At 44.7% G+C, this 22,763-nt stretch overlaps 2 protein-coding genes across 2 annotated transcripts in view; one reads left to right on the top strand and one right to left on the bottom strand.

Moving 5' to 3' along the window:
* Positions 1-376: 376 nt before the first annotated feature.
* On the bottom strand, positions 377-2,166 carry LOC111965951 (protein RD3). Its single transcript, XM_023990381.2, has 3 exons — positions 1,961-2,166; positions 1,260-1,564; positions 377-1,066 (listed from the first exon to the last, which is right to left on the bottom strand). Exons 2-3 carry the CDS (start codon positions 1,562-1,564, stop codon positions 697-699), a joined length of 675 nt encoding a protein of 224 aa, XP_023846149.1. The 5' UTR covers positions 1,961-2,166; the 3' UTR covers positions 377-696.
* A 4,504-nt stretch (positions 2,167-6,670) lies between these two features.
* LOC111965952 (centromere protein F) overlaps positions 6,671-22,763 on the top strand; it is a 22,251-nt gene continuing 6,158 nt past the window's right edge. The window contains exons 1-12 of the mRNA XM_070444157.1: positions 6,671-6,884; positions 8,531-8,782; positions 9,210-9,406; positions 9,654-9,757; positions 9,948-10,012; positions 10,167-10,434; positions 15,689-15,888; positions 16,030-16,155; positions 16,493-16,621; positions 19,083-19,205; positions 19,471-19,606; positions 19,996-22,757. Coding sequence (XP_070300258.1) covers positions 8,621-8,782; positions 9,210-9,406; positions 9,654-9,757; positions 9,948-10,012; positions 10,167-10,434; positions 15,689-15,888; positions 16,030-16,155; positions 16,493-16,621; positions 19,083-19,205; positions 19,471-19,606; positions 19,996-22,757 — 4,272 coding nt within the window. The 5' untranslated portion in view covers positions 6,671-6,884; positions 8,531-8,620. The remainder of the gene's footprint in view (positions 6,885-8,530; positions 8,783-9,209; positions 9,407-9,653; positions 9,758-9,947; positions 10,013-10,166; positions 10,435-15,688; positions 15,889-16,029; positions 16,156-16,492; positions 16,622-19,082; positions 19,206-19,470; positions 19,607-19,995; positions 22,758-22,763) is intronic.

Consider the following 22,763-nt stretch of genomic DNA (forward strand, 5'->3'; position numbering starts at 1 on the left):
ACTTGTCTGTTTGGACCTCACTACTTTATTGGGGACTGTCCTCTTCATCTCCTCTCATTCTCACTGAGGACAGATGTTTWTGTACATGCTATTATTTAATGACCAACCAGAACTTTTTTAATAAGAAAACACTCCTATTTCTTCCCTCTTTTTTTGCTAAATGCCTGGACTTCTACAGTGTGTAAAGTGAAAATACTGCTAATGTATTGGATAGAAGTGCATATTAAAAAAGAACAATGGGGAAGTTGTGCAAAGGACTGTAATTCTTTACTGAGTAAGAGGATTATAGAATATTGATATAATGAATTGTTATAGAGTAACCATGCCAACCAAAGGACTGGAACTAAGCTATGCAGTAGTAATGGCCCCACAGTAATCCACACACAAACTAATTTATTATCAAGCGTCTGTTGGAAAATAAGACCTGTATTTTCTAGTTCATTTTACATGCATTTCAAGTGTTAACACATTCYGAAAATGTAATTCACAATAAAAAAACGAAATAGTGTTGTATATCTGCTGGCTAAGCTTGCAATTCTACTCTTGTATATGTAACTGCATTATGTCTAAACAGTCAGTGGAAATCTGCTGAGGTGTGAGCTGTCCTCATGTTGCATTTCATCTTGACCTTCTTCCCTATCAATCTCTCATCTCCTATTCTCTTTCTCCATCCCTCCCTCCCTCCCGCTCTCTCCCTCAGCCAAGTGCACTCTGTTCGATGGGGGTGATATCAGGCATGCTCATGCTCCTCCCCTTCCTGGCCGCTCTCGCCACGTTTGCTGCTCCCTCCTGCTGCTCCACCTCGTCCTCCTCGTACCAGCTCGACTCCTCCTGCAGGTTGCCACGTGACCCGCCCAGGCCCCCACCCCTGAAGGGAGCGGGGCGGAACTTGGAGCGGAAGGTTACAAAGGAGAGGCTCTTGCTGCGTTGTTTGTCCCAGCCGGCTGACCTCATCCTCATCTCCTCGTTCTCCTCTTCTCCCTCCACACAGTCACGTAGAACCGTGCGGAACAGACGAGCCACCTCGTGAACCTCCGGCTCAATCTCCGTCACCAGATTCCTGAACCTGGGGTAGAGGGCAAAGGTCAAAAATGAGTTTGCGTGATACTGACAAAGGGTTAAGGTGGCACCAAGTTCACTTTGGAGACATCAGAACCTGTTGAGAATGATCATGAATCCATTTCCATGATCTACCTGAGACATTCACGATATGTGTTGTGTACATACACCTCTGACACGGATAAGGTACTAAATCCCACCTAACAATGACAGGGCCACACTGAGACGGTGGCACCCTGGCACACAGGTCCTGCAGTTCTATCAGGTCTCGGGGGGTCAGCTCGTAGGGTTGGTGGGTGGGGGCAGTGGCCAGCCAGCTGTAGTCAGCGGAGGAAGAGCTGCGCCGGCGCCGGCCCTCTTTTGTCACCCTTTCCAGGCGGATACGTTCGGTGCGCTTCACCATGGCACCCAGCTCCAGCATCAGGGTGTTGGTGACTAGTTCTTCTGCCGTACGCTGTCCAGGCACTTTCGGCTCCAGAGAAAACACTGCTGACCAGGGGAACATCTTGGGAGGGATAGAATTCAATTCAACTTGATTTATTCCAGATGGGCAATTATTGTGAGAGGAGGAGAGAGGAATCAGCCATGGGGATGGGACCAATACAAGTTATTGAAACTGTTTTCATGCTGCAAGCTCATGCTATTCATTTAAACACACTTAAAGTAAATGTTGTAATGTATCTTAATTGTTCAACTTTTGTTAAATTTTGTTTTTAAATCTTAATAAAATAATTGCTTCATTCGGTAGACAAACACGCCTGGGGATGTTACTTGATTGATAGAACTGTAAATACAGGTAATTAGATTCACTGATTCTTTTCTGCTTTAGGTGACCTTCCTTTTTCACAACACAATGTAAAAGTTAATTTACCTGTAGTCAAACAAAAGCTTGATAGCTTACCTTTTACAAAAGTCAATTATTGAATAGTCTCCTTGTTGGTTAGAAATCCTCTTATCAAGATACAGACAATGCCTTCATTTCACAGTATACTTTTTTTTGTTTCTGTTGTCTTTGTTGTGCAGCTGCTAAAAAGAAAATGTCAAAAACTTTCACTCCTACACACCACTAACTGACCACCTTGCTACCTCYAAGGTCCGTGGCAGATAGGTATGTGTTCGTTCGTGATTGACAATGAATGTAATCCTGTATTAATATACAGAGTGATTGACAGGTCTTTTACCGGACTAACCTCATAAGCACACCTGGAGGTGTTGCTAGATGTGTCAGTCTGTACATATCCAGTCAGCCAACTAGAGCAGCGTAGCAGCAGGGGGTACCAGCAAGCATCTGTCATCTGTGAATCAAAACAGAGACACTGGACCTAAAATAAACAGTAAAATACGAACAATATCCTCAGTGATGACAATGAGCATTTTCATGGAAGGAGAACATAGGCCTACCATTTCATCACTCATCTGTGGCATCTAGACAGCACTCCAGAATGTTTTTGATCAGATAATGGGCTAGAATAATGGCTCTGCTTGGATGCTGGTTGGTAAAGGAATGGTGTAGGTTTTGTCAATGATACTTGCATTTGATGAAGTTGAAATTGTAAACTTCAGATAGATTTGTATAGAAATRCTAGACCTATATTAGGCTGAGTGTGACATTGGCAAGGCATTTCTGCTCTTCCTGGAAGACCAAGGCACATACAGTGTGTTCGGAAAGTATTCAGACAAATCCAAATCAAATTTTATTGGTCACATACACATGCTTAGCAGATGGTATTGCGGGTGTAGCGAAATGCTTGTGCTTCTAGCTCCGACAGTGCAGTAATATCTTACAATTTATATCTAACAAATTACACAACATATACCCAATACACACAAATCTAGGTTGGAATGAATTAAGACTATATACATATGGACAAGCGAGGTCAGAGCGGAACGGACTTAGTTCCATTAGAATAGTATAGAATACAGTATATACATATGAGATGAGTAATGCAAGATATGTAAACAGTATTAAGTGAATGAGATACCGTAGATTAGTATAGAAAACAGTATATACATATACAGCCTCTAATGGCTGTYTAGCAGTCTGATGGCCTTGAGATAGAAGCTGTTTTTAAGTCTCTCGGTCCCAGCTTTGATGCACCTGTACTGACCTCGCCTTCTGGATGATGCGAGGTGAACAGGCAGTGGCTCGGGTGGTTGATGTCCTTGATTATCTTTTTGGCCTCCCTGTGACATCGGGTGCTGTAGGTGTCCTGGAGGGTGGGTAGTTTGCCCCCGGTAATGCATTGAGCAGACCGCACCATCCTCTGGAGAGCCTTGCGGTTGCGGGCGGTGCAGTTGCCGTACCAGGTAGTGATACAGCCCGACAGAATGTTCAATTGTGCTTCTGTAAACGTTTGTGAGGGTTTTAGGTGACAAGCCAAATTTCTTTAGCCTCTTGAGGTTCTGTTGCACCTTTCAGAGACTTGTCCCGAAGCCACTCCTGCATTGTCTTGGCTGTGTGCTTATGGTCATTGTCCTTTTGGAAGGTGACCCTTTGCCCCAGTCTGAGGTCCTGAGCACTCTGGAGCAGGTTTTCATCAAGGATCTCTCTGTACTTTGCTCTGTTCATCTTTCCCTCGATCCTGACTAGTCTCCCAGTCCCTGCCGCTGAAAAACATCCTACAGCATGATGCTGCCGCCACCATGCTTCACAGTAGGGATGGTGCAAGGTTTCCTCCAGARGTGACACTTGGCATTCAGACCAAAGAGTTCAATCTTGTTTTCATCAAACCAGATAATCTTGTTTCTCATGGTCTGAGAGTCCTTTAGGTGCCTTTTGATGAACTCCAAGAGAGCTGTCATGTGCCTTTTACTGAGGAGTGGCTTCCGTCTGGCCACTCTACCATAAAGGCCTGATTGGTAGAGTGCTACAGAGATGGTTGTCCTTCTTGAAGTTTCTCCCATATCCACAGAGGAACTCTAGAACTCTGTCAGAGTGACTATCGGGTTCTTGGTCACCTCCCTGACCAAGGTCCTTCTCCCCCGACTGCTAACTTTGGTAGGGTGGCTAGCTCTAGGAAGAGTCTTGGTGGTTCCAAACTTCTTCCATTTATCAATGATGGAGGCCACTGTGTTCTTGGGGACCTTCAATGCTGCAGAAATGTTTAGATCTGTGCCTCGACACCATCCTGTCTCGGAGCTCTACAGACATTATGGGGTATTTGTGTGTAGATTGATGAGMGGGGAAAAATGTAATACATTTTAGAATAAGGCTGTATCTTAACCAAATGTTGAAAAAGGGAAGGGATCTGAACACTTCCAGAATACACTGTATAAGACAACTGTCTCATTAGTGACAGCAATAGTAACATCAACAACTATATTTAGATCATAATCATTGTCCTAATAACTCATACTAATAACGCCGATGCTGTTCCAGGTATCGTCGTCTGGATTTGAGCGTAATCTGAGATTAGGTCTATACATGAGGTAAAGCCGCCTCAATGCTGAGTGAAGTGGAAACCCAGCGGGGTTAGAGAAGTAACCACGTCTTCAGGCTACCCCATATAGACAGAGAGAGAGAAAGAGAAAGAGAGCAAGAGAGAGAGAGAGAAAAAAAGAGTGAAAGAGTGGGAGAGAGAAATTTGGAGAGAGAAGGAGAGAAAAAGAGGGAGAGAGAAAGAGAGAGATGGCTGGTGAGTGAGATTGCTGTAGCCTACTAATGAAAGAGACAGTTGGATGGGTGGGTGGATGTGGGTAGTCACTCAGATGGCTTATAATGGATGACACACTCATGTTATGTAATCTGAACATAAGCGTTATAGTCCGAACATAATACTCCGGGGCATTATAATCATCTTTCAGATGCTTGTGTTTTCATATACAATGTAAAAAACAATGGGTTGTCCTTGACGWTGGCAATGTCGGCAATTTATCAATTTGTATCTGTTTCACAAACTAGTCAGTTGGCCTAATGTGACAATATGGACATAACATGGACAGAATTTGTATCCAGAGAAAAAATTATCTTCCTATTTAAAAAAAAATGATTGTAATTTCTGCAATGATTGATAATGGAATAACTTGTTGTCTCAGGCTAAACAAAAGCTAAAGATCCCCTTTTGAAAAGCTTTCTCTCTTAGATACCTACTGCAGCCCTCATACTTACATACTTACCTACATACAACATCCATTCTGCCAGTCACATTCTGTTAAAGGTCCCCAAAGCACACACATCCCTGGGTCGCTCCTCTTTTCAGTTCGCTGCAGCTAGCGAATGGAACGAGTTGCAAAAAAAKCTCAAACTGAACAGTTTTATCTCCATCTCTTCGTTCAAAGACTCAATCATGGACACTCTTACTGACAGTTGTGGCTACTTTGTGCGAAGCTTCCAGAAAAGAGACGTTACATTCTACAACCACCTAAAAGGAAGCGATTCCCAAACCTTCAACAACAAAGCCATCACCTACAGAGAGATTAACCTACAGAAGAGTCCCCTAAACCAGCTGGTCCTGGGGCTCTGTTCACAAGGCCCCAGAGAGCTCCAGGACAGCAACACAATAAGACCCAACCAAATCATGAGAAAACAAAAATARAATTACTTGACACATTGGAAAAAATTAACCAACAGAGCAAACTGGAATGCTATTTGGCCCAAAACAAAGAGTACACAGTGGCAGAATACCTGACCACTGTGACTGACCAAACTTAAGGAAYGSTCTGACTAACTGTTCCTAGGCCGTCATTGAAAATAAGAATTTGTTCTTAACTGACTTGCCTAGCTAAATAAAGGTTAAACACATAAATAAAAATATACAAACTCAGTGAGCATAGCCTTGCTATTGAGAGAGGCCGCCGTWGGCAGAACTGGCTCTCAAAAGAAGACAAATGTATTACCATATTAGAGACACATATTTCCCTCAGATTACAGACCCACAAAGAATTTGAAAACAAATCAAATTTGTATTAGGTGAAATACCASAGTGTGCCATCACAGCAGCAAGATTTGTGACCTGTTGCAAAGGGCAACCYGTGAAGAACAAACACCATTGTAAATACAACCCATATTTATGTTTATTTATGTTATGTTTTGTACTTAACTCTTTGCATATCATTACAAATTCCTTTGAAACTTTTGTGAGTGTAATGTTAATTTCTGATTGTTTATTTCACCTTTGTTTATTATCCATTTCACTTGCTTTGGCAATGTAAACATGTGTTTCCCATGCCAATAAAGCCCTTTGAATTGAATTGTTGTCTCTACCTTGCCTTTGTGCTGTTGTCTGTGCCCAATAATGTTTGTACCGTGTTTTGTGCTGCTATCATGTTGGGTTTCTACCATGTTGTTGTCATGTGGTGTTGCTACCATGCTGTGTTGTTGACATGCTATGTTGTCTTAGGTGTTACTTTGTCTCTCTTGTCCTGATGTATGTTTTGTCCTTTATTTTTATTTTTAAACCCCGTCCCCACAGGAGGCCTTTTGCCTTTTGGTAGGCCGTCATTGTAAATAAGAATTTGTTCTTAACTAACTTGCCTAGTTAAGTAAAGGTTAAATAAATACATTTWAAAAAGATGTTTAATCATAGAGAATCGTCTTTCATCGCTAGGTGTCATCAAAGAGGCCTTCCTAAGTTCCCCATCTCTTCTGGCCATACCTCACCGACCCCCTCTCATGGCAAATCGTTTTCTTGTTGGCTTGTCAGGCGGCACGAGACTCGCGGGTTTTAGCATGCAGTTGTTGAAATGAAATGCTAACAAATGCTAACAAAATATTTAGATTAAACTTGTATTCCACCACCTGTGAAGGAACAAATCGAAGTGTATCATAAGTTGTCGCGTTGGAGCATTTGGATTTCACATCAATATAAACAGGATTGCGACAAATGGTAAGTCATCATAGCGAGCTAGCTGGCTAACGGCTAGTCTGGTTTGGCTAATTCAACTAGTTAGTTACATTGCTTGCATAATAATGCCTGTGTAGAATTGTCAATACTGGCTAGCCGTCTTTACTCCACTCTGCTGTGATTACATTTCTATCTAAAGTAAAGACAAGTTGATTCAAAACTAGCTAGCTTATTTGAATATTCAAAACAATGCCATTGCGTGTTGCATGATGTGTTCTTTCAGTGAATCAAACAGACAACAATATTGTCTTCCTCCACTTTCCTGATTTCATCCAAGTTGTTGAAGACGAGTGACAATCCTGGCAAGAGACCGATTCTAAATATTTGTCTGTCTTTTTGGTTTGAGCAACGTTGCCACAGCTGTCTCCTAAGCACATCATTATTTATTGTCAAACAGTACTTCCTAGGAAGGGCCACATCATGGTCCTTTCAGTTTCAGCAACTCTGTTTCTATGATTAGCTGTAGCTAAATACTATTAAGGTTTTCAGAACGTTGAGCTGTGAATTGCACTATGGCCTCTATCTAGTATGTAGTAAGGTTTAAAAGCAGCATGCGACCAGGCCAACTTTACGTTCTAACCACAATGTGATTGTTGTCACAGTAGAGAGACTGAAACAATAGTATTGCAGTGCCAGCCATACATTGCCAATCTCAACGCTATCACTGTCAGTGCAGGTGACTGTCATGTCATCATTGTGTAGGATTCTACCATCATTTTAAATAAGAATTTGTTCTTAACTGACTTGCCTAGTTAAATAAACATAATGTCTGACCTGCTGTCAGTTCAGTTCAAACCAGCGTCCTTTATTTATTTGGCGTTTCGTTGACTCATTCTTTACAGACAAACTGTACGTAAACAATGACATAACATTGAGCAATGACAACCAAGAAATTCTCTCTCTTGAAGGACCTGCCTCCTGCTCTCGCTCTCTCCCYAATGGCATCATATTCCCTATATAGTCTAGTAGTTTTGGGCCCCCTGGTCAGAAGTATTCCACTACATAGGGAATAGGATGCCATTGAGACGCAGACTATCCGTTTGTAGCCTGAGGCGCAGGGTGCATAGCTACACGCCTTTGCATGGAGGGACTTGATTGAGCCATGATGGGTTCGGTTAGATCATGATCTTCAATCAGGATTTTCTTCATTCCTCGGCTCAAACCGTCTCAGTGTATCTCATTGCCTCTGTGTTATTGTCATGGCTATAAACCAGAGGAGCTGGCCAACCCGTAGGCTATTGCAAAAGTGAAAACATGCGCACAGTGTTACAGGAAATGTGTTGTGTAGACAAACAAATAGAAGACTAAACATTCAAATAAGATGTATTTGAATCAGGCCACTTTTCAGGAAGCATATCCCTGAAGGAGGCGGTCTGTGCTGGTGGAAACTGGCAAGTTCTGTCTCCTAGGAAAACACTGAGTCACACTCCCCAGTCCCCACAGCTCTACTGTAAAAAGGAGATCTAGCCTTGGTTACACGGTTCAAACTAAGGCAAGCTCCATGATAGACTGAAGCATGTTCAGACTGAGACACACACTTTCTTTTTCTTCTTATACAATTTCTTATTTATCTCTATCTACTTCTTTTTCTTCTACTTTATTGAAGTCACTGTGTGTTTCTATTCCAGCCTTAACTTCCTGGGGCGTATTGTCTTACCAGATTGGTTCTCAAGTGTACCAACCCTGGTGTCTGAGAGATCTACCCTGATCGGGAGGAGATGAGCTGGGCAGAGGAGGACTGGACGGTGGGCCTGTCTGGCCGGGCCCTGCAGAAGGTCAAGGAGCTGCAGGTCCAGCAGGAGAGGCTGAACAGAGAGAGACAGCAGAAACAGCTGCAGCTGGACAGCACACAGACCTCCCTCAACAAACAGACTGTCAAGGTACTGTACGGACAAGTCAAAGTTAGGCAGAGAAAGTTGTCACCTGAGTTAGATTATGATTACAGTAGAGATAGATAAGAGATTGAGCTGTAAGAAGAACAATAGCAATGCAGCACTTTGCTCAGCTGGTTTAATACTAATTTATAATGCTTCTCCTCTCATTCTTTCCTTATGCTGTGAAAACCCTTTTGCTTTAGTCATGTTTGTCATTAGTAGCCTAAACACCAGTCTGTTGTTGCTTTTATCCAATTGCTATGTTGTCATGCCAAGATGGTGAAAGTAGAAACAGACTGGCACCCAGACTAGTGTCTGTATACTACTTGTATGTCAGGAAGTAAATYGAGTTTCTCCTGGTATTCTTTAAATTGTTATTTCCTGGTATTATTGAGTTGTCTATCCTCTGTCTGCCCTTCTCTCTCCTCTCCAGTATGAGGAGGTGCGCGGGGAGCTGCAGTGTGTACAGAGGGAGTTACAGGGGGCTCGTGAGGAGGTGCAGGCAGGTGTGTGTGCACGGGAGCYTCTCTCTCAGGATCTCCAAGTGAAACAGGCCCAGGTGTGTTCACTGGAGGGACAGCTGGGCTCGGCACAAACCCTCACACACACCCTCGAAAAGGAGGTCAAAAGGTTAGTAGCAGCAGCTACGTGTGTGTGTGTGTGTGTGTGTGTGTGTGTGTGTGTGTGTGTGTGTGTTGAGTTAATGTGTGTAGGGAAGTGGAACATGTCTTGGAATGTTTGAGATTAACAACTGCTGAGTGGCATACATTTTTTATTATGTTTATATGCACAGAAGGAGGGTGTGTGTGTGCAGTTCAAAGGTTGGCTTTAAAACATATTTCTGTCCTTTGTTTCCCATGTTCTCTCGCTCTCGCAGGTTGGAGGCAGAGCTAGAGAAGTTACAGAACACTAACAGCTCTGGAGATTCCATGTTGTTTTCCACCCCATGCTGGAGTATGACATCGCCATGGGACCACAATGGTAAAGCACTCTACTCACTCTCTTGATGTCCTCCTGCTCTCTCTTGGTATCTTCCTTCTATTTTCTCCCATGGCACTCCTAGTCTTCTCTCCCTTTGGTCCTGGTCTCAGGCTGTGGAAGACAGGAGAGCTCTTTCTTAGCTGAGTGAGTGTGGCTGAGTAACTGAACTATGTGTGTTGTATCCCTGTAGGTGGGAGACAGGAGGAAAGGCAGGGACACAGAGGCGAGGGGGACAATAAAGCACCACACGTCAGAGTGAGTTCAATACCTAAAACTGAGGCCTTCTCAGCCACACATGTTCTGAACACGCTGTATTCTCTGTCATCCTACCATATGGGTTCACAGTGCTATAACCCAGTGCTGGAGCTGCACTTTTCATCCCTCCCTATTTTTTTCCTCCCACTTTCAGCAACAGCTCAAATTCTCTGAACCTGGATTCTCACCCACGCCTATGTTCCCACAACAACAAGCCAAGGGCACGCCCCACCAGCGCCTGTCACACCAATCAGACTCCTCCACTCCCTCAGCTGTGTTTCCGTGGGAACGAGAAGACCCAAAGCCTTCCACCAGGGGACGAACAGCTCCTCCTCCTCCTCTCCCCTCCAGCGATGTCATCAGACGAGGCCAGGAAGCTGGGGATTGTGGGATGGTGGAGGACTTCAGGAGAGAGACAGACAGTATGTGTCACTTTCTCACCACACCACTCTGTGTTATCACTTGTTGACAGATTATGGATGTGCTCTGATGTCAAACTCCACTCCAAACACCTTGGTTTATCATAGTGTCACAACAGTACAGGCTGATCATAGGCCAGTAGTGCTGAGCAATTCACTAACATTTTGATATTTTTTTTTTTATATAACTAATTGACCGATGTGGGTTCAATTATTTGAATTCCATTTCATTTGTTTTTTTTCTGTTAGCTCAATGTGCAGTTTCTCTAGAAATAAATCAGATCAAGTCCAAACTGTGCGATGTAAAGTGTATTCGGAAAGTATTCAAACCACTTTACTTTTTCCATATTTTGTTACATTACAGCCTTATTCTAAAATGTATTTAATTGTATTTTTTCCTCATCAATCTACACACAATACCCCATAATGACAAAGCAAGTATTCAGACCCTTTACTCAGTACTTTGTTGAAGCACCTTTGGTAGCGATTAAAGCCTTGAGACTTCTTGGGTATTTGGGGAGTTACTCACATTCTTCTCTGCAGATCCTCTCAAGTTCTGTCAGGTTGGATGGGAAGTGTCGCTGCACAGCTATTTTCAGGTTTCTCCAGAGATGTTTGATTTGGTTCAAGTCTGGACTCTGGCTGGGCCACTCAAGGACATTAAGACTTGTCCCAAAGCCACTCACTCCTGCATGGTCCTGGCTTTGTGCTAAGGGTCGTTGTCCTTTTGGAAGGTGACCCTTTGCCCCAGTCTGAGTTCCTGAATGCTCTGGAGCAGGTTTTCATCAAGGATCTCTCTGTACTTTGCTCCGTTCATCTTCCCCTCGATCCTGACTAGTCTGCCAGTCCCTGCAAAACATCCCCCAGCATGATGCTGCTGTGCTTCACCGGACCTTCAAAGCTGCAGAACATTTTTTTACCCTTCCCCAGATCTGTGCCTCGACACAATCCTGTCTCGGAGCTCTGCAGACAATTCCTTTGCCCTCGTGGCTTGGTTTCTGCTCTGACATACACTGTCAATTGTGGGGCCTTATATAGACAGGTGTGTTCTTTTCAAAATCATGTCCAATCAATTGAATTTACCACAGGTGGACTCCAATCAAGTGGTAGAAACATCTCAAGGATAATCAATGGAAACAGGATGCACCAGAGCTCAATTTCTAGTATTATAGCAAATGGTTTGAGTACTTATGTAAATAAGGTATTTCTGTTTTTTCATTTGAAAAAAAAATCTAAAAACCTGTTTGTGCTTTGTCATTATGGGGTATTGTGTGTCGATTGAGGAAATGTTTTATTTAATCCATTTTAGAGTAAGGCTGTAACGTAACAAAATGTGGAAAAAGTCAAGGGGTCTGAGTACTTTCCGAGTGCACTGTAGTAGCGAGGCCATTATTCTACATCAGTGGTATTCAAAATCAGGGTCGAGGGGCAACTGCAGTGGAGTCGTCAAACTGTACAATAATAATAATGGGGGAACAAAATGTAAGAGTACAGATTATTGTATGGGGCAATATACACATGTTTTTGAGAAGGCTAATTTGAAAGATGCAGTTTTATTGTGTAAATGTATTTATTGGTTTCTTTTCATTTTGATGAGATAAAAATGCAATAGATTTAAGTTTATTTGTTGATGTAAAAATTGAAATTCAGATTTTAATGTTGTCGTTAGATTTAGGGTGTGGTGGGGTCACAAGAAATTCTTGGGGGAAAATGGTGTCCATGCTGAAAAAGTTAAAATACCACTGTTTTACATAGTTTAGTGCAGGAAACGTGGTAATTAACTACAATGACCATAATCCGTGTCGCGCCTACTTGTCCGTTCTGTGTTTCGATTACAGCTGCAACGAGAAGAGATGGYAAAATGTGTGATCGACAGGTATAGCAGTTTCTTTGAGGTATCTAGCTGAAAATACATGATCTAAGTGATTGCTAGTTGTTATTCAGCAGTCATAAAAGTATGCCTTATTTACTTTGAAGAACTTCTGAAATGGTGATAAAGAAATATATATATACACAACCGTTCAAAACCTTTTTTTTTTAAGTCAATTTAAAACAACATCAAATTGATCAGAAATACAGTGTAGATATTGTTAATGTTGTAAATGACTATTGTGGCTGGAAACTACTCATAAAAAAAATATGAATATCTACAGAGGTCCATTATCAACAACCATCACTCCTGTGTTCCAATGGCACGTTGTGTTAGCTAATCCAAGTTTATCATTTTAAAAGGCTAATTGATCATTAGAAAAGCCTTTTGCAATTATGTTAGCACAGCTGAAAACTGTTGTTCTTATTAAAGAATCAATAAAACTTGCCTTTAGACAAGTTGATTATCAGCATTTGTGGGTTCGATTACAGGCTCAAAATTGCCAGAAGCAAAGAACTTTCTTCTGAAACTCGTCAGTCTATTCTTGTTCTGACAAAGGAAGGCTATTCCATGTGAGAAATTGCCAAGAAACTGAAGATCTCGTACAATGCTGTGTACTATGCCCTTCACAGAACAGCACAAACTGTCTCTAACCAGAATAGAAAGAGGAGTGGGAGGCCCCGGTGCACAACTGAGCAAGAGGACAAGTACATTAGATTGTCTAATTTGAGAAACAGATGCCTCACAAGTCCTCAACTGGCAGCTTCATTAAATTGTACCCGCAAAACACCAGTCTCAATGTCAACAGTGAAGAGGCGACTCCTGGATGCTGGCCTTCTAGGCATATCTCAGACTGGCCAATAAAAAGAAAAGATTAAAATGGGCAAAAGAACACAGACACTGGACAGAGGAACTCTGCCTAGAAGGCCAGCAGCCCGGAGTCGCCTCTTCAATGTTGACGTTGAGACTGGTGTTTTGCGGGTACTATTTAACTATGATAAACTTGGATTAGCTAACGTAACGTGCCATTGGAACACAGGAGTGATGGTTGCTGATAATGTGCCTCTGTACACCAATGTAGATATTCCATAAAAAATCTAACGTTTCCAGCTACAATAGTAATTTACAACGAGGACATTTCTAAGTGACCCCAAACTTTTGAACGGTAGTGTATATATAAAAATCTAAACCGAAACGGTACCGAATTCAAAAAGCACTAATTGCTCAGTACTAGAGGCCATATTTGATCAATTCTGATGTGTCTGGTCTCATCTCTAGTATTTCCAAGAATCAGAGGATTTGTTTTCCGTTAGTAGGCCAATAATACTGCTGAAGTRGGAAGTTTACATACACCTTAGCCAAATACAATTAAACTCAGTTTTTCACAATTCCTGACATTTAATCCTAGTAAAAATTCCCTGTCTTAGGTCAGTTAGGATCACCACTTTATTTTAAGAATGTGAAATGTCAGAATAATAGTAGAGAGAATGATTTATTTCAGGTTTTATTTCTTTCATCACATTCCCAGTGGGTCAGAAGTTTACATAACACTCAATTAGTATTTGGTAACATTGCCTTTAAATTGTTTAACTTGGGTCAAACGTTTCACGTAGCCTTCCACAAGCTTCCCACAWTAAGTTGGGTGAATTTTGGCCCATTCCTCCTGACAGAGCTGGTGTAACTGAGTCAGGTTTGTAGGCCTCCTTGCTTGCACACGCTTTTTTAGTTCTGCTCACAAATTTTCTATAGGATTGAGGTCAGGGCTTTGTGATGGCCACTCCAATACCTTGACTTTGTTGTCCTTAAGCTATTTTGCCACAACTTTGGAAGTATGCTTGGGGTCATTGTCCATTTGCGACCAAGCTTTAACTTCCTGACTGATGTCTTGAGATGTTGCTTCAATATATCCATATAATTTTACTTTTTCATGATGCCATCTATTTTGTGAAGTGCAACAGTCCCTCCTGCAGCAAAGCACCCCCACAACATGATGCTGCCACYCCCGTGCTTCGCGGTTGGGATGGTGTTCTTCGGCTTGCAAGCGCCCCCCTTTTTCCTCCAAACATAACAATGGTCATTATGGCCAAACAGTTCTATTTCTGTTTCATCAGACCAGTGGACATTTCTCCAACAAGTACGATCCTGCAGTTGCAAACCGTAGTCTGGCTTTTTTATGGCGGTTTTGGAACAGTGGCTTCTTCCTTGCTGAGCGACCTTTCAGGTTATGTCTATATAGGACTCGTTTTACTGTGGATATAGATACTTTTGTACCTGTTTCCTCCWGCATCTTCACAAGGTCCTTTGCTGTTGCACTTTTCGCACCAAAGTACGTTCATCTCTAGGAGATAGAACGCGTCTCCTTCCTGAGCGGTATGACATCTGCGTGGTCCCATGGTGTTTATACTTGCGTTCTATTCTTTGTACCGTTGATCGTAGTATCTTCAGGCTTGTGGAGGTCTCCAATGTTTTTTGAGGTTTTGGCTGATTTCTTTTGATTTTCCCATGATGTTTCTCATGATGTATTTGTTTCCATTAGACGGCCAATAATATATGGCTTGTATTTGTTTCCATTAGACGGCCAATAATATATAGGTTGTATTTGTTTTCCATTAGGTGGCCAATAATATATGGGTTGTATTTGTTTTTCGAGTGCTGGTTGGAGCAGGAAGGATGCAGTTAAAATTAAATCAGTTAAAACTGCTAGCTTCCTTTGACAGCAGGAGGGGCAGAGAGAGAGGCAATGTTTACTTTAGGTGTGAGTCAGACAGTGTGTAATCAGAGACATCAGGGAGTGTGTTTAGCCCCCCCCTCCCCCATTGTCTTCCCTGCTGGTCGGTAGACGCTGGCTGCAGTAATGGGCTTTGTGTCATCCTGTATGGCTCCAGACACATTGAATTACTAGCCTTTCAGTACAGACACTGCGTTCCTCAACAGAGGAGACAAGACTGCTCAAATGTACTTTGAAATGAGCTCAAAATGGATTTCACATGACTTGGAATCTGTTGAAATTGTGGAACTCAAAACTAGAGTAAAGGGCTTGGGGAAACAGAGCTGGTAGTGCCTTGACAGTTGACTGACTCCCATTAGTCATTCTGGATGGATTGTCCTACTTTCACAATAATCAATAGTCGCCACAGCTACAGTGTTAATCCGTGTGTTAGTCGTTCTGACAATCAATCTGACAGCTATCTGATAAATCAGTCACTTCCTTGTTTACATTCTAAACATGTTACAGCAAAACACTAGGTATCGACTATGAATCCCAAACACCCTCTCAACTTATATTAATTCACAACCCTTTGTTGACATGAAATGTGTAAGAAAGGCACAGTCACATTGCCTAAATGCCAAAGCAAACGGGGAACATTCTCTCTCCATCTCTCCCAGTGGCAGGGTGTGTAGCAGAGCTGCAGGGGCGTATGCGTGGCCTACAAGGGGAGCTGAAGGCTGAGTGTGAGCGGTTCAGACAGTCCCAGGATGCTCTAGCCAACGCCAGGAAAGACCTGACCACCAGAGAACAAAGTCTACAGAGGGCCAAGGATGAACTGAGCCTCGCTCACACGCGCATCTCACAGGAGAGCGATCGGGTACGGATGCACACACACTAACACTGTATGAAACACAAAGACGTGACTGCCAAACACAGACTGCACTTAAGAGTGTGACTGGCAAGGCAGAGGGACACAGTCATACCTGTCACATTGTTATACTGTGTGTCTCTTCTCCAGGCCCAGTCGTTGGAGCAGCGTGTGAAGCAGCTGCAGGAGGAACTGAAGTGTCAGAGACAGAACACTGAGAGCAGCCGCCTGCAGCACCAGCAACGCGCCAGAGACCTGGACAAGCAACACCAGAGGGTGAGGAGAGGGGAGAGAGGCTGTGTGTGCATCTGAGGGTCTCATACGCCCCTGCAGCTACACACCCAGGTGTGACGGTGTGGAAGGTGATGTGGGAAAAAGTCTAGTGTCTATTTCGTGAGTGTATTGTGAGTTCAAAGTGTCAAAGCATCCGGTTATTAAAATAGTATCCAGGTATGTGTCCCAAATGGCTCTCTATTCCCTATGTAGTGCACTACTTTTGACCTGAGCCCATAGGGTAGTGCACTACATAGTAGAGAATAGGGGGCCATTTGGGACAGAGTTTGGGATCCTGTCTACTCTACTGATGATGCCCATGATGTTGGGTGTATTGCAGGACTTGTTGGAGCTGCAGAAAGAGTGTCAGTCTGTGGAGAAACAGCACCAGCTGGATGTTAACAAACTGAACCAGGAGGTCCAGCAGGCCAGAACACTACACAACACACTACAGGCCCAGTCTGAGAAGGTAGAGACACACACTTTCTTTACTTCACTGTTTTCATATCTCTGGGTTTCAAAATGTCTTGTCTGAACTCTTTGTTCTACTTTCTTGCCTCTTGTTCTCTTTCTCAGAAGGGAGTTTAGCAATGTGCTGCTCTCAAGGTTGATGAACCAATGTCACTCCTCTCTCTCTTTCTTGCCCTAGCTGGTTTTCTTTCTTGCTTTCCGTCTCACTCTGTTTCTTTTCCTCCCCTCTTGGTTTGTCCCAGTGGAGTGTTGAGCGGGGAAGGTAATACTGGTGTGACTGACTGACTGTTCAGAACCTTTGACTTGATGTGCTGTTGTCTTCTGGGAAACATAACGCCTTAACGTAGTCATCATTCTCATCCAAGGAGGGTTGGTGGAAGTGGGTGGAGGCATGAGGGATACTTCCACTAGAGGCTGGAAGAGCATGTGGAGGTGCATGAATGGTGTGATGTTATTGGTGTGAATTTCAAAATGGTTGCACGTTACAGTAAAAGAGATGCTGGTTATTTCAGGCTCACAGGTGCTACTTAATATTTCCCATCCCCACCTCTACACATGTTTAGCTTTTCAAACTCTAGTTCATGAATGATGAACAATAAATCACTTTCAGTTCCTTCTGTCAGTCACCACAGTCTAGTAAAGGCAGGCCTGACCGCAGTAATATATCTAATCTAGTTCAATCTGATACGGCATTCATTGGTTACGTCCCAAATTGCACCCTATTCCCCTTAATGGTGCACTTCTTTTAACCAGGGCACATAGATGGGGAATATGGTGCCATTTGGGGACACAACCATTCTCTTCCTCACTCTCCAATCCACACTGAACACAATAGAGCTACAGTTCATATGGTTTAGCTAGCTGCCTCAAATCAGATTGACATAATATTGAATTACTGATAAGCTTTTTAATCTGCTCACGTGTTGCTTTTAAAGTGGTTATACGAGTTAAACGGACCAATGGTTGTAGGGCTTTGTCTGAGCATGGGGAATATAAGCATGTGTATTCCAGACCAGTGAATTCCACAACAATGACATTGCACAAATTGATAAACCTCAAATTGGTTGATCAATTTGTAGGGGTATTCATTAGTTGTTTTAATCCATGGCATGGAAGTGTATCCAATGTTTTGAGTGTTACATCATGTAAGCAAGAAACATTTGATCATGTTTACATGTAGTTTGCTATGTATCTGATGGATTTGATAGTTTCCCCCATCTCTCTGCCTGTGTAGCTTACTGCACTTTGTGTGGCTGTCCTTTAGACGGACACAACACGACCTGTCCTTTAGGCGGACACCAACACGACCTGTCCTTTAGGCGGACACCAACACGACCTGTCCTTTAGGCGGACACCAACACGACCTGTCCTTTAGACGGACACCACACGACCTGTCCTTTAGAGCGGCACCAACACGACCTGTCCTTTAGCGGACACAACACGACCTGTCCTTTAGACGGACACAACACGACCTGTCCTTTGGCGGACACCAACACGACCTGTCCTTTAGGCGGACACCACACGACCTGTCCTTTAAGGCGACACCACACGACCTGTCCTTAGGCGGACACCACACGACCTGTCCTATAAGCGGACACCACACGACCTGTCCTATAGGCGGACACACACGACTGTCTATAGGCGGACACCACAGACCTGTCCTTTAGCGGACACCACAGGACCTGTCCTTTAGGCGGACACCACACGACCTGTCCTTTAGACGGACACCAACACGACCTGTCCTTAGGCGGACACCACAACGACCTGTCCTTAGGCGGACACCAACACGACCTGTCCTATAGCGACACCACACGACCTGTCCTATAGGCGGACACCAACAGGACCTGTCCTATAGGCGGACACCACAGGACCTGTCCTATAGGCGGACACACACGACTGTCCTATAGGCGACACCACACGACCTGTCCTTTAGACGGACACCACACGACCTGTCCTTTAGGCGGACACCAACAACGACCTGTCCTTTAGACGACACCACACGACCCCACACGACCTAGACGGACACCACAACGACCTAGACGGACACCACACGACCTAGACGGACACCACACGACCTAGACGGACACCACACGACCTAGACGGACACCACCACGACCTGTCCTTTGGGCGGACAGGACTCGACCTGTCCTTTGGGCGGACAGGACACGACCTGTCCTTTGGGCGGACAGGACACGACCTGTCCTTTGGGCGGACAGGACACGACCTGTCCTTTGGGCGGACACGACGGGACCCTCTCTTTTCCCAGCTCCTCTCCTCTCCAACCCGTCCTTCCATTGTTTCCTCTCCGCTGGCCTCCTGCCCTTTCCTCAAGAGTTCCTATTTCTACTACCTTTTATATGTGATCTTCTCATAGCCCTCCCCAGTCCCCACCTTTTCCTTAGTGAGTACTTCCTTCCTCCYTGATGGAGTAATATTCCTGTCCCTCATGTCTCTCCCAGGTGWCCCTTCAGAAGCAGGCYTTGGAGAGGGATGTAGACGCTCTGAAAGAGAAAGTCAAATGGACTGAGGGGGAACTGAAGGAGAGCCAGAAGAAAGAGGCCCAAACACAAACCAAACTAACGGTATACACACATAAAATTATGAACAGACTCTTGTGTCCTTAGTCTAGACATGTCAATCTATTATGCATGAACTAAGCAGTGGCCGCGTTCTGAAGTCACTTAATCATTTAGCACTATCTGTCCAAGTCAATATGTTATTGCTATAGAATTGGGTTCTGTTACAGAAAGAATATGTTGGTTATTAAAAGTTGTTTATATAGTTGATATTGCATAGTTATTACATAGTTATTGACTGTATGCATGTGAATGTGTTGCTCTCCGATAGGAGACGGTGCGTGAGAGGGAGGGGTTGAATGTAACTCTGGAGCAGAACAGGAGGAGAGAGAGGGGACTGGAGGAGGAGGTGAAGAATCTGACTGAGGATCTGGCTGAGGCCCTCCGACGCGTCAAAGAACTAGAAGGTGAGGAGGAGGAGAGAGGGCTGTTGTTGATAATGGGGTGTTCACCCTTTATGAAAAGAGACGATAGACAATGCTGTTGTCTTCTTAAGGTTAAGAAATTTGAACTGGACGTGTTTGAGTTAACAAAAGAGTGAAATCCTACACCAAACTGTTCATGACTTTCAGAATACCCCTCACTAACTTCCTTTGAGCTGCACAAGCTAGCCTTGTGTTACTGCTGCCACCTGCTGACCTTCAGCGGTATTACACCCTGACTCATGATATTTGGTTGATTATCCAAATGATTGTCTCTGGTAACATTTTGCTGAATTAACATGCCAGTTTGAATGATAATAAGTAATTTAGTTTATATTTTTCTCCCTTGTTTCTTTCCCTATTCCCCTTTCCAGACCAGAAGACAGTCCAGCCCTCTGCTGCTCCAATGACTCCAGTTCCGTTTAGCCCTGCAGGACAGAGCTTTTCCCCAGTCTCACCACCACGACATGGCCGCCACGCCCCACACACACCCTCGGCTCAGACCAACAGACCTGCCAGAGAGGAGCGAGCGAGGGAGGGAGAGGAGAGAGGGAATGAGGAACGGAGAGCAAAGTACCCCACAGAGAGAGAACCTGGAGAGGGCATTGACTCAGAACACATCACTGCGTTTGGATCCACAGACACTGAAAAACGACAGAGGGCAGGAGGGAGGGGGGAGGAGAGGAAACGAGAGAATGAGAGAAAAGACGAGGCAGAGTCCGTAGTCGATGGCTGCATCCCTGGAAAGGAAGCATCCACCAAGGACAAAAACATACTCAACACACCGAGCTCTCTTTCTCCAGAAAGTCCCCACCTCACCAGCTCCGCTAGCTCCGACACAGACTACGAGAGCGAGACCCTGTCCAGCCACTCCAAACCCCGAGCCCAGTCCACCAGGGCTGAGGGAGACCTACAGAGGGAGAACAGAGAGCTGCGTTCAGAGCTGCAGGACGTTAAGGATGAGTTACAAAGGAGACTGGAGGATCTGGAGACCCAGCGCAGAGCGGAGGCCGAGGCCCGGACCAGGCTCAAGCTGCTCAGCCGCAAACACGCCTCCCAAGCCAAGACCTCCAGAGAGACGGAGGAGGAGGAGGAGGAGAGGGCCGAGATGGGGAGGTTGAAGGAGGCACTGGCTGAACTTGAGATAAAGGTCAGGACAGATGCAGAGGACAGGGAGAGAGTGGAGGAAAAGAAAGGGAGGGAGAGAGAGGACCGGGAGTCTGAAAGCATGCTGCTGAATCTCCAGCTAAAGAAGCAGCTGGCTGAGTTGAAGACTGAGCTCTTGATAGAACAGGAGGAGAGAGAAAGGGAAAAGGAGGAGGAGAGGAAGAGATTGAAAAACAAAGGGATCGAAGGAACGATTGAACTTACTGTGAAGCTGGAAGAGCTCCAGGCAGAGTTGGAGGAGCTGAAGAACCGTGGAGGTCTTGAAAGGAAGAACATGGTAGATAAAAACACCCCTCTGACATATCTCACCATGCACCGTGACATCCCCTCTAACTCCAACAACAACACTGTTGTCCCTGACAACAAGCTACTACCATCTCCAGACCAGCACCATCTCCTGTGTGAGTCCACCACTGTTGTCCCGCAGGCAACAACAGCTGATCTGATCCGGGAAGAAGGAACTCTGAACAAAGCGCCAGAACTCTCCAGACCTATTGGTGAGGGAGAGACCATTGTGGAAGCTCAGAGGGGTATGTCTGCCTCTGAGCTGGGTGAAACCACTGTGGAAGCCGAGAAATMGATTTCTTCCTCCGACCAGGGAGAGACCAATAAAGACACTCTGAGAGATGTATCTCCCTCAGACATGGAGAAAACCCCACTGGCGCTCCAGAGTGCAGGCTTCTCTGCCTCAGAGCTAGCCCAGGAGGTGGAGCGTCTGCGGGGGGAGAGTGCCAGGGAGGCTGGGCGAGCCATACACTCCCAGGCCAAGCTGGAGGCTTTACAGAGCCAGGTGACCAGGCAAACCCAGCAGCTGACCCTGGCCTTCGACCACCAGAGCAGACACATCCAGGACCTGCTGGCAGAGCTGCAGGAGAAGGAGGGCGGTCTTCTCAGCCAGGGAAAGGAACTGCAGCGCTGCAGAGATGAACTGGCCATGCTCAGACAGGGGAGGGAGAGACCGGAGATGGAGAAAGAGAGAAGGGAGGAGGAGAGAGAGAGACGTGAGGAAGAGAGACAGAAGGAGGTAGAGGAGGAGATAAAGGACAGTAGGGTAACTATAACCTCTCAGCAGGCTGACCATTACACAGATATACATCAGATCACACATAGCACTCAGAATGAGTCTGCCTCCGGGATAGAAGAGACTACAGACATAACAATGAAACCACTGAACACTACCCAGGCTTCCTCTACACTTTGTGATGAGGGAGGTCAGCTGACCACTCCACAGAAAAACTGTGTCACTGAATGGCATGATGTAACAGATAGCAGTACCACTCTGGGCAGCCATCCTGCTGAACATAATACAGAGAAGATGGTGGATTTTAAGCCTTCTGCCCAGCCAGGCAGGAGTGAAGAGACGAGAAACAAAGAAAAATTCAAATCTGACAGTTTAACTGTAGCATGTTCCAAAGGGCAGATGGAACCGTCTGAGAGTTCTGAGATGAAACACATCCGTAGTGAAGAACAACATTCAACCAAGGAGTTCCAGCTATCCCAGAGAGACCCGAGTCTAACCAGGACTGAGAACACATGTCTTACTGCAGAGCTGGAGAAAGCTTCTGCTCCTATCAACAGGCCAGAAGACACCAGTGGACAGGAGAGACAAGATAGCAGAGGAGAGAGTTTGGCTGTAGAGCTGCAGTCTCTAAAACAGAAGAACGAACTGCTGAAACTGACACTTCCAGATGTGGCAAACACAGACCGAGAAACTAGTTCTGTCAGTAACACAACACTACCAGCGACTTGTGAAGAACAGGCTGAAAGAAAAGCAAAGAGAAGGAAAAGAAAGAAGCAGAGAGGAGGACAGGAAGTTATCTCCACCTCTGGAGAGCTAAAGCAAATCAGTGACATCAGTGACATTATCACCTCGGGACGTGAGGCCACACTGCATGATGGAGGGAAACCTGTAGATGAGGAGAGAGGGGGAGTAGAGTCTGAAGGAGTGAAGGAGATGGGGAGAGGGGGAGTAGAG

This window comes from Salvelinus sp. IW2-2015, linkage group LG6.2, assembly GCF_002910315.2.
Source record: "Salvelinus sp. IW2-2015 linkage group LG6.2, ASM291031v2, whole genome shotgun sequence".
In the NCBI taxonomy this organism is placed as follows: Eukaryota; Metazoa; Chordata; class Actinopteri; order Salmoniformes; family Salmonidae; genus Salvelinus; species Salvelinus sp. IW2-2015.

Excerpts from the sequence above, each read along its gene's own strand:
- LOC111965951 (XM_023990381.2), bottom strand. The coding sequence starts at position 1,564 with ATGTTCCCCTGGTCAGCAGTGTTTTCTCTGGAGCCGAAAGTGCCTGGA. Across the intron at positions 1,067-1,259 it reads TGTGGCCCTGTCATTGTTAG|GTTCAGGAATCTGGTGACGG; the intron begins GTGGGATTTAGT and ends CCTCTACCCCAG.